The sequence below is a fragment of the Leucoraja erinacea genome, chromosome 39 (genome assembly GCF_028641065.1).
Source record: "Leucoraja erinacea ecotype New England chromosome 39, Leri_hhj_1, whole genome shotgun sequence".
In the NCBI taxonomy this organism is placed as follows: Eukaryota; Metazoa; Chordata; class Chondrichthyes; order Rajiformes; family Rajidae; genus Leucoraja; species Leucoraja erinaceus.
Window position 1 is genome coordinate 413,889 of NC_073415.1, and position 12,161 is coordinate 426,049.

The following is a 12,161-nucleotide window of genomic DNA, read 5'->3' on the forward strand; positions in this document are numbered from 1 at the left end:
GGAAAATTCACTGGTTGATTTTTTAGATGGAGCGAGCTTGAGTTTGGACCTTTGGACCTTTGCTCACTGAAGGTCGGCCCTCCAAGGCCACGCCGACCAGCGATTCCCGTACACTAGCACTATCCTACACATTAGAGACAGTTTACAATTGCACCAAAGCCAGTTAACTTACAAACCTACATGTCTTTAGAGTGTGGGAGGAAACTGGAACACCCAGAGGAAACCCATGTGGTCACAGGGAGAATGTACGAACTCCGTATAGACAGCACCCGTAGCAAGGCAGCTGTAAGGCAGCAACTCTACTGCTGTGCCACTGTGTCACCCAATGCAGGAATCCAACATGGAACTCATGCTCCAATAACTCAGCAATAGACAGTCATAGAAAATAAATCCTACCTCTATTTTAACTCTTGTTTCTTCGTCATCACTTTCATCATCCTCATATTTTCTTTGTAATGAAGGAAACAATATTTAGGAAAATATATATAAATTGGCTGTCACATTACTCCAATTATCAAAATCATATACAATGTAATGATCAAAAATGAACATTACAGTTTGACTCAATATGAATTCGTTTTTTAAGTAATCGTTAAATGTTTAATTACACTCTCACCATCATCCCAAAGTGTGGACAATAATGGACAGTAATAAAAAGCTAAAATATGTCCAAAAAGGGCACAATTTGTTTACTGACATATAAACAAAGAGATGTTGGCATGAAGTGACTGAAGGTGGTGAATCTGTGGAATTCATTACCACAGAAGGCTGTGGAGGCCAAGTTATTAGATATTACAGAAGAGATAGATAGATTCTTGATTAGAACGGGTGTCAGGGGTTAGATTCAGATTCAGATTCAACTTTAATTGTCATTGTCAGTGTACAGGACAGAGACAACGAAATGCAGTTAGCATTTCCCTGGAAGAGCGACATAGAATATGGTTTCAATAAATAAATCTATTTACATGCATACAGTCATAGTGTTTTTCCTGTGGAAGGAGTGTCCGGGGGGGGGGGGGGTGATTGGCAGTCACTGAGGTACATTGTTGAGTAGTGTAACAGCCGCAGGGAAGAAGCTGTTCCTGGACCTGCTGGTCCGACAACGGAGAGACCTGTAGCGCCTCCCGGATGGTAGGAGGGTAAACAGTCCATGGTTGGGGTGAGAGCAGTCCTTGGCGATGCTGAGCGCCCTCCGCAGACAACGCTTGCTTTGGACAGACTCAATGGAGGGGAGCGGGGAACCGGTGATGCGTTGGGCAATTTTCACCACCCTCTGCAATGCTTTCCAGTCGGAGACAGAGCAGTTGCCATACCATACTGTGATACAGTTGGTAAGGATGCTCTCGATGGTGCAGCGGTAGAAGTTCACCAGAATCTGAGGAGACAGATGGAGGTTATGGGGAGAAGGCAGGAGAATGGGGTTAGGAGGGAGAGATAGATCAGCCATGATTGAATGGCGGAGTAAACTTGATGGGCCGAATGGCCTAATTCTGCTCCTACCACGTATGAACACTAACAAAATCTTGGAATCTGCAGCATTGAATATTGTCAACATTTTAAGACCATTAATTGTTGAGAACAACGTGGATGTCTCCAGCATCCAGAAGTGACTTCAAGCATTAGAAGGCAGGTAAAATGCTGTCAAAGCTGCCACAGCCAGACATAAAAACAGCTTTTTTCCACATAGTAGCTCTACTCAATAACTAAAAATCTGTAGCCTCATTTTTCTCTGGTATTTTATTTAATGCATCAATGTTTTATTATTAATGTTTAATGTATCATTCCTAACTGTCACTATGCCATGTTGTCACTTGCGGGCGGAGCACCAAGGCAAATTCCTTGTATGTGAATACTTGGCCAATAAACTTATATTTTGAATGAATGAATGAATGAATATCTTGCAACTGAAAGATTCTCATTTCCATATTGGGGAATGTTACTGCATGACTTACCCCTCTTTCTCAAGAATGACCTTCCGTTCATAATCCTTTAGGTACATTGGCTTTTCCTTTTTCTTTTTGTTTCCTGTTTCCCCCTTGCTGCCAACATCTATAAAAAGATAGTTTGAGATGTTACCATCAGATCCCTTCTTGGTAGCTCAACTTTCTTTCCACTTTCCAGCTCTAGATAATACAAATGGGAAAAAAGCCAACAAGGGTTGTCACAGTGGTAGAGCTACAGCCTTAGACCGTCAGAGACCCGAGTTGGACCCTGACCACGGGTGCTAGCCCATACGGAGTTTGTACGTTCTCCACAAGACCTGCGTGGGTTTGATCCGGATGCTCCGGTTTGCTCCCGCACTCCAAAGACACAAGGTTAGTAGGTTAATTCGCTTGGTAAAATTGTAATTTGTCCCAAGTGTATATAGGATAATATTAGTGTTCGGGGATCACTGGTTGGCACGGACTCGGTGGGTCAAAGGGCATGTTTTCACGCTGTATCTCTAATCTAAACTAAGCTTAGGTTATAAGGATAAAAATGAAGCCGTACAATAATTGTATCATTTTAGATGCTGAATATTTTATCTCTGTACATTGCTTCTAATTAAACAAAAATTAAAAATAAATAAAAATAAATGAAGCTGGAAACAGGACGAACACTGCATGAAATTTCAGGACTCTCGATCTACAGTTAAAAGAGAACATGCAAATAATGTTGTGCAGAAAACAAAGGATTTGGTATCACTTACAGCTTTCCACACATCCTCTTTCAGATTTAGAGTCATTTGAGGAACTTGTTGATAAATACATTCCAGTGAACAGCCCAATATATTAAGATACCTGTTAACCAACAATACGTCAATTTGGATCGCACCTGTGGACGCAGCTGAAGTGTGACAGCAATTACTCAGTTAGATGTTTAAATTAATTAATTCCCATGACTTAGACGAAAGAAACATCAAATTATGTCAACAGCAACGGTCACTCAGAAATCTGACAGCTATGGGTGCAAGCCTTCCAAGTATGTTATTCTCCAGGGTTACATCTGAGGAACTATGCGCTGTCCGCGGGCGCCGTGGAGGATTTCTGGGACCGCTGGGCATGGCAGGGGGTTGGAATGCGTCCTCAATAAGGATGGTGTTATAGTTGTATAATAGTATATTTAGGACTGAAGAATATTTGTTTGACTTGTATTATAGTGGTGGGTTTTGCTTCGATTTATTTTGTTCTGTACATATTATTGTAAATAATTGAATCAATTATTTTTTGTTTCATAAAAAAAGTATGATATTCAGAGGTCAGACGGTCAATAGACAATAGGTGTAGGAGGCCATTCAGCCCTTTGAGCCAGCACCGCCATTCAATGTGATCATGGCTGATCATCCCCAATCAGACCGGCAGAGGGTACCAGAGGTCGGACAGACCGGCAGAGGGTGCTGGATGTCAGACCTGCAGCTGAGAGAACAAAGGGAGACCCGGCGTGATTGTCTGCCGAGAATGAAGCGAGAATAAATGGAATGCTTTGTAACTTTGGCGGTGCTCTGTATGTGCCGATTGCTTATATACCTTGTGTAAGTAAAACTAAGAATGGCACTGTGACATGTCACATGTGATAATAAAGTCTCCTTCATTCATTCAGGCTACCACTGCATTGCAGTACTAGGGAAGGGCTAGAACTAGAACTTTCAGATGAGATGTCAAACAAGGTTCCTCAATAGACTCATAACATGTAGGGGAACTAATTGATAGAAATTAGAAAGAAAAAATAGATTACATGGAAAATTAGTTCTGTGAAATGGTCTTCTTTTATATCGTAAGGAAAAATAGTCAGGAAGGGATATGGATATGGGGTTGAAAAGGAGATTGGTGTACTCGTGGACTGTGAGCCAATGTTAATTAGCTGAAGAAGGGTTTTGGTCCGAAACTTTGCCCATTTCCTTCGCTCATGCTGCCTCACCTGCTGAGTTTCTCCAGCATTGTTGTCTACCGTTAATTAGCAACCACAGGATTTGATGGTATGTTAAGGAATTGCAAAATAGATCACTTGAAAATCGTGCAATAATGGGTATACAACCCATTTACTAATACTTGCCTGAAGAGGAAAAACATCACAACACTTGGGCATTCAAAGTAACACAATGACCATATAAGTACTATGTGCCACCCAAACCTCAGATACACTTACCATCTGATGTGTAAAACTGCACATCTTTTTGGTAGATTTTGGGATCCTTCTTCTTCAACAAGGAAAGAGTCTTGTAGAAGTCAATGTCCAATGTGGGGTCAGTTTCCTTTGAAGGAGAGGAGGGCAAGTGTCATTGACTTCAGGAAAAAGATCAGCCACAAATATGTACAAGCTAAACTAGATGCCAAGAACCATCTCGGCTTTAAAACAAAAACGTATTATGTTTACAAATAAACCGGACAAGATGTTAAAAGTCCAAAGTGCCAAATATCAACTTACTCCCGATGGTGATGGGAGCCTTCTGCACTCACCTATGCTACCTGGGTTTCAACAACTAAGTTACAGAGATAGGTTGAATAAGTTAGGTCTTTATTCTCTGGAGCGCAGAAGGTTAAGGGGGGACTTGATAGAGGTCTTTAAAATGATGAGAGGGATAGACAGAGTTGATGTGGACAAGCTTTTCCCTTTGAGAATAGGGAAGATTCAAACAAAGAGGACATGACTTCAGAATTAAGGGACAGAAGTTTAGGGGTAATATGAGGGGGAACTTCTTTACTCAGAGAGTGGTAGCGGTGTGGAAATGAGCTTCCAGTGGAAGTGGTGGAGGCAGGTTCATTGGTATCATTTAAAAATAAATTGGATAGGCATATGGATGAGAAGGGAATGGAGGGTTATGGTATGAGTGCAGGCAGGTGGGACTAAGGGAAAAAAAAGTTGTACGGCACGGACTTGTAGGGCCGAGATGGCCTGTTTCCATGCTGTAATTGTTATATGGTTATATGGTTATGCTCCTCCGTTGTTGAGAAAGGCTAGGCAGACACGTCATGGGGTTATCAAGTGAGCACCTACTTTCATCGACGTTTCGCTGATTGAACCCACAACGTCTCCAGTAGGCTCAGCAGTGCATTCTGGCATCCCAAAACCACCCCCCTCTGCATTTTATTAGATTGGGATTAAAATGTTATCTTTCTGAGAATTATGTTTGCAATGTGTCAGTATTATTTTGCAGGGGGATGGTAGATGACATAACATTCATCCATAGTTAAGAAGCCAATCTTAGCTCACGTATCCAAAGCCAATCTTAGCTCATGTAGCTACCTGTAGTTATGAACAATTATATCCATGAAATGATCCTGTGGAATGAACTGAATTAAACCCTAGTTCTCTACTCAGGCTGGCCCAACGCAGGCATGAAGTACAGTATAGTGGTCATAGATTTAGTGATACGCACAGACAACTTGACCAGATACAACAGCAATGTTTAAGAGGCATTTAGACAGGCGTGGGAGTTCCACACTTCAGTCATGGTATGCTTTAGGTTTAGGTTCATTATTGTACTGAAGTACAGTCAAAGCTTTGTTTTTTAAACCATCCAAACAGATCAGATAATACAGGTAAAAACCAATCAAGTCAAATTCAAGCACAATAGGTAGAGCAATGGGGAAGATACGAGTGCAGAACATAGTTCTCAGCATTGTAGCACACCAGTTCCAAAGCCAAAGTTCAATGTCCGCTTTGGGTTATAGGCGGCTTGGACGGTACCCAGCTTAGGGAAGCCTGAAAACAGTGGGGAAGAAACTGTTGTTGATTATTAAGGGTGTTAAATGTTACAAGCGAGAAGGCAGGAGAATCTTACCAATTCACTCTCATCTGATTCAGAGCTTGAAGAACTGTCTTCTTCCCCAGCCCCGTCACCATAGCGATCCTTTACTGAGAAACAATAAGAAAAAAAATATATGCATATACAGATTGCAAATAAATATACTTTACATACACTAAATCAATATTTTACATATAGATTCCTCATTTCTGCCAGGCAGGCACCATTAATCAAGAGTGTTTAATTATCATATGTCTCGAGAAGGAACATGCTCGAGAAGGACCTGTCCCACTTTCACGGCCTAATTCACGACCTCTGCTTGATTTATGCACGCAGCATGGTCGTCACGAGGTCGTAGGAGGTCATAGGCAGGTTGTAGCAGGCCGTGATGCTAGTCGTATGTACTCGTGGCATCAAGTAGATCGGGATGTTTTTTCTAGCCTCATGAAAAATGTCCACGTTAAAAAGGTGGTGAATTAGGTCGTGAAAGCGGGACAAGCCCTTTACGTGCGTCTTGCAATAGAAGCTGCACAACAGGTTTGTAAACAATTGTTTATAATTGAGGTGAGGGAAGGAACTGCAGGTGCTGGTTTACACCAAAGATAGACACAAAATACTGGAGTAACTCAGCAGGTCAGGCAGCATCTCTGGAGAGAAGGAATGGGTAACGTTTTGGATCGAGACCATTTTTCAGACTCTTTGCCCCAGGGTGAAGGTGGATCTCGATCTGAAACATCACCTATTCCTTTTCACAGAGATGCTGCCTGACCCGCTGAGTTACTCCAGCTTTGTATCTATCTTGTTTATAATTGATGATTATTATTATAATTAACAATTATTTCTAACTGTTTAATTACATCATTGTGAAACAATTATTGGTGCTATATACAAACTTTACCTGCATATGTTTTATTTGTGTTTAGTGTGCTGCAAGGTTTTAAAGTGACACTGGGGATCTTCAGCGTTAGGTGCATTAAGGGGCTATTGAGCTACAGGCTGGCTGGGGCCTAGGCCAGCAGGCTTCCTACTACCACGCCAGCAACATCTCCGGCTCGGAGACTTCATGCCCACCCTCCCGCCAGCCCCGCCACACTACTCACGCCGCTGCAGCTCCTCCTTCTGCCGGTAGCGCTCGTAACGCCCGGCGAATCGCTGGTTGATCGTGAGCTGAGGGCCCGACTCCATGCCGTTGCCATGCACACCGCCCGCCCGCCGCCTGAGGCCTGAGGCCTACTCAAAGCCAATGGCTGCCGCGACCGGCGTTTAAAGGGACAGTCCCGCCACCAGGTCGAGCAGAGATGGGCAAGAAAGTTTTATTGTTATGTGTCCCAGATAGGAAGGATAATGACATTCTTGCTTGCTGCAGCACAACAGAATATGTAAACATAATAAGAATTTAAACATAATAAGAATTTTTACAAAATGTTAAATGGTCAGCTCGAACACCGGAGTGCCACAGGGCTGTGTGCTCAGCCCTCTCCTCTACTCCCTCTTCACCCACGACTGCATCCCAAAGTACGGATCCAACGCCATTATTAAGTTTGCTGACGATACCACGGTAGTAGGACTGATCAGCGACAACGATAAGTCAGCCTACAGGGAGGAGATCCAGCACCTGACAGCCTGGTGTGCCAACAATAACCTCGTCCTCAACTCCAAGAAGACGAAGGAGATTATTGTTGACTTCAGGCAGACCAGAGGAGGCAGTCATACCCCCATCCATATAAACAGGACTGAGATGGAGCGCGTCTCCAGCTATAAATTCCTCGGAGTACATATCTCGGAGGATTTGTCCTGGTCCTTCAACACCTCCAAGCTGATCAAAAAGGCACAGCAGCGCCTTTACTTCCTGATGAGGCTCAAGAAAGCCCACCTGTCCCTCCGGATCCTGACCAACTTTTACCGCTGTACCATAGAGAGTATCCTGACCACCTGCTTCACGGTATGGTACAGCAGCTGCACTGCTGCGGACAGGAAGGCACTACAACGGGTGGTGAAAACTGCGCAGCACATCATCGGTGCCCCGCTCCCTGCCATGGATGCCCTCCACCGAAAACGGTGTCTGAGACGGGCTGGGAAGATCATCAAAGACCCCTCACACCCCAACCATGGACTGTTTGCCCTCCTCCCATCAGGGAGGCTGTACAGGAGCCTCAGGTCACGTACTAGTAGGATGAGGAACAGCTTCTACAACAATACAATCACATTGCTGAACTCGGAGTCCCGCCGATAGATTTCTCCGGTCCCTCCGTTCCCATTGTTTAATTATTCTCTACTTTTTGATTATTCTGTATCTTCTCTCTTTCTATTTTTTTTATTTCTTTATGTACAACTACTACGGACTGACGCAAAACTGCATTTCGTTGTACTCATACTTGTATTTGTGCGATGACATTAAAGTTGAATTGAATTGAATTGAATTGAATTACAAGACCTACACCAAACCCAAACCAATTAGGAGCAGACGAGGGCATTCAATCCAATTTGTGATCCCAGCTACAAAGACAGATGTGTACAGCAATTCGTTCTTCCCCTGCACAATTAAAGCATGGAATAATCTCTACCCAACTATAGTTACCCAACCAGATGCAACTAAATTTAAAGTAGCTCTTTCTTACCAATAACCCTTTTTGGCTTAAGCCCTCCCGTTTAAATTCCATTTGGAATATTTTCGAGGACCAAGAAACCAAGAACCAAGCAAAGCAAGAATTTCATTGTCCTATCTGGGACACATGACAATAAACTCTCTTGAATCTTGAACAGGAGATAAAAGTTCAGTGTGTCTTAATATACCATAGACCATATCACTCTGGATGAGAAAATTGCGACCTGAACCCCCAAAATGCTCAATTTGTAGCTGAATTAGAACTGGACAAAAAAGATGCTCAATTTGTAGCTGAAATACAACTTCTGGACAATAACATACTCAATTTGTAGTTGAAATACTACTTCTGGATTAAACAAATGCTCAATTTGTCTCTGGACCTAAAATGCTTAGGGGAAATTTTTTTTAAAATAACTTTGAATGGGCTTGCAACAGAAACTCAACATTATTTTTAATCATATTCATACTTTATTAGCCAAGTATGTTTTGCAACATACGAGGAATTTGATTTGCCATACAGTCATACCAATAAAAAGCAACAGAACACACAAAATACATTTTAACATAAACATCCACCACAGTGACTCCTCCACATTCCTCACTGTGATGGAAGGCGAAAAAAAGTTCAATCTCTTCCCTTCTTTGTTCTCCCGCTGTCGGGGGCCTCTAACCTTCCGTTGACGGGACCATCTTACTCCTGTAGCCAGCGGTCGGCCTCCTCGTCGGGGCGATCAAGCTCCTGCATCGGGGGGGAATCTCAGCTCCCCCCCGCGCCGGGCGATCTACCCCGGGTCAGGACTAGTCAAACGTCATGCAGCTTTTGGAGCTTCCCGATGTCAGTTAATGTTAATGTCTCTGTCCCCTTTCAATGTCATCCATCATCAAACCATTGGGGTGAGGGGGAGCGAGAGTAGAAATATGGGGCCACAGTGAAAACGCGCGGGTGAGGGATGCATCTATGACAGCAGGGTTGGAAACCACGTTCCAAAGAAAAAGGACATCTCAGATGTCCTTGAATGTAAAGTCTCATCCTGGGAGCAGTATCAGCAGAGACGGAGAAATTGAGAGTATGGGAGAGCATCTTTGCAAGAGGCAGGGTGGGAGAAAGTATAGTCCAGAACATCAACTCCAGAACAAAAGGCTCCATTGCCACAGTGAAGTTGCAAATTGGAGGAACGGCACTTCATATTTTGCTTGGATAGCATAAAACCCAGCCGTATGAACATTAAATTCTCTAATACGATGTAACTTCTACTTCCACTCTTCCTTTGCCCTATTCCTCCACCCTAGTCGTTTTACCAATTGCACAGTTCTCCACATTGTTTCCCTCGTGAGATCACACCTTCCTTAACCAACAATGGGTTTACCAAGCACAGCCCTGCCCGAGGTCATTTGTGGCCGGCATTGAAAGGCCCTGGTCTTTTCTCATCTCCAGCTCTTCACCCCCTTACCCCTGATTCAGTCTGAAGAAGGGTCCCAACCCGAAACATCATCTATCCATTTTCTCTCAGAGATGGTGCTTGAGCCGCTGAGTTACCCCTGCATTTTGTCTCTACCTTTAAAAAAAAAGCAAAATGGGAACTATTGCAGGCTAATAAACCCATTGTCTTTCATTGAATCAGAGTGATAACGGCTGTGCTGTGATATAGCTCCACAAAGCCAGCTACACACTGTAATCTGGTATACATTCTCTTTAGGGTCCATATTCTTGCTCGAATTTGAGGATATGAGTTGTTCATCGCAACACTGGATAGAATTAGCACAGTTCCCACATTGGAATATTTAGTCAGCTCAGAGTGACAATCAATCTATAGGAGTGCACAAGAGTCATATATAACCAGATTGTTATGGAAGACATTTCATTCCTTCAAGGTTTGCAGTGACATGCTTAAGTTTTTAATGTACGTACACACTAGTGTGTAGGATAGTGCTGGTGTACGGGCTGATCGCTGGTCGGCGCGGACCTGGTGGGCTGAAGGGCCTGTTTCCACACTGTATCTCTAAAGTAAAGGCAAAAACAGCTGGTTTGTACAAAGCAAGCTCCCACATATGGAATTAATTGGATAATCGGTCTTTCAATCACATTGATTAAGGAATAAATATTGATCAATGTGTTGAGGAGAAACCCCATTGTTCTTCTTCAACAATGAATGCAGGACTTGAGCGGCTGAGCTATAGTAAGAGGTTGGGCAGGCGGGAACTGTATTCTCTGGAGTGCAGGGGTGATAGCATAGAGATGTATAAAATCACAATGGGGATTAATAGGATGAATGCACACAGTCTTTTTCCAAGGATTGCAGAATCAAAAATAAGAGGACATAGGTTTAAGGTGAGAGGGGCAAGATTTAATACAAACCTGAGGGGCAACTTTTCATTCAGTGGGTAGTGGGTGTATGGAACTAACTGCCAGTGGAGGTAGTTGAGCTGCGGATAATACAACAGCATTTGAAAGACACCTGGGCAGCTAGATGAATAGGAAATTATTATTTATATCCCATATATACGAGGTCCCGACCACGGGGGGAAATGGAGGAGGACTGGCCAATGTTTGTGCCTTCCACCACAGTGATGAATGCTGTGGTGGATGTTTGTGTTAAATTTTGTATTGTGTTTTTGTGTGTTCTTTTTCATTGTGCCACTGCTGACAAATTCATTTCACCTGCACTTTATGTGCAAGTGATGAATAAAACTGATATTGATATTGACATATCTCTAATAATTATCCCATTGTTAGAGGGATAGAAACATAGAAACATAGAAATTAGGTGCAGGAGTAGGCCATTCGGCCCTTCGAGCCTGCACCGCCATTCAATATGATCATGGCTGATCATCCAACTCAGTATCCCGTACCTGCCTTCTCTCCATACCCTCTGATCCCCTTAGCCACAAGGGCCACATCTAACTCCATCTTAAATATAGCCAATGAACTGGCATCGACTACCCTCTGCGGCAGAGAGTTCCAGAGATTCACCACTCTCTGTGTGAAAAATGTTCTTCTCATCTTGGTTTTAAAGGATTTTCCCCTTATCCTTAAGCTGTGACCCCTTGTCCTGGACTTCCCCAACATCGGGAGCAATCTTCCTGCATCTAGCCTGTCCAACCCCTTAAGAATTTTGTAAGTTTCTATAAGATCCCCTCTCAATCTCCTAAATTCTAGAGAGTATAAACCAAGTATATCCAGTCTTTCTTCATAAGACAGTCCTGACATCCCAGGAATCAGTCTGGTGAACCTTCTCTGTACTCCCTCTATGGCAAGAATGTCCTTCCTCAGATTTGGAGACCAAAACTGTGCGCAATACAAATGTGGGCATATGGGACTAGCATAGATGGGGCAGGAGAAATATGTAGGAGGGAACTGCAGATGCTGGATTAAATCAAAGACAGACACAAAAATTGTGACTTCGAGGGTCAGGCAGCACCTCTGGGGAAAGGAATAGGTGACGTTTCGGGTCAAGACCCTTTTTCAGATTGAGAGTGTGGGGGCCCCTATTCCTTTTCTCCAGAGATGCTGCCTGAGCCACTGAGATGCTCCAGCTTTTTGTATCTCTCTTCAGCATAGGTGGGGCATCCTGGTTGTCATGAGCAAGTTGGGACAATGCTGTATGTATGACTCTATGATCCTGCCTTGGTATCATTTGCGTGCATCTGAGAAAGCAAACCAGAGATTACTGTCAAGGGAAACAGATAATTGGAAGTAATATTTTACAGGCAGGAAGTGTGTGCAGATGCAAGACTTCTTGAAAAAATTATTGCAACAGATATTGCTCGAAACAAGATCAGAAATGAAGTTGTAGCAGCAACTGTTGACACGACAGAAGCATCCCTCTTTTT

General features: G+C 43.2%; 1 protein-coding gene across 1 annotated transcript in view; it reads right to left on the reverse strand.

Annotated features, from left to right (window-relative positions):
* The window catches only part of kri1 (KRI1 homolog), a 63,076-nt gene extending 56,085 nt beyond the window's left edge, over positions 1–6,991 (reverse strand). The window contains exons 1-5 of the mRNA XM_055663911.1: positions 6,826–6,991; positions 5,762–5,835; positions 4,126–4,231; positions 1,953–2,049; positions 397–448 (exon numbers count right to left, since the gene is read on the reverse strand). Of these exons, the coding sequence (XP_055519886.1) occupies positions 397–448; positions 1,953–2,049; positions 4,126–4,231; positions 5,762–5,835; positions 6,826–6,910 (414 nt within the window). The 5' untranslated portion in view covers positions 6,911–6,991. The remainder of the gene's footprint in view (positions 1–396; positions 449–1,952; positions 2,050–4,125; positions 4,232–5,761; positions 5,836–6,825) is intronic.
* Positions 6,992–12,161: the final 5,170 nt, after the last annotated feature.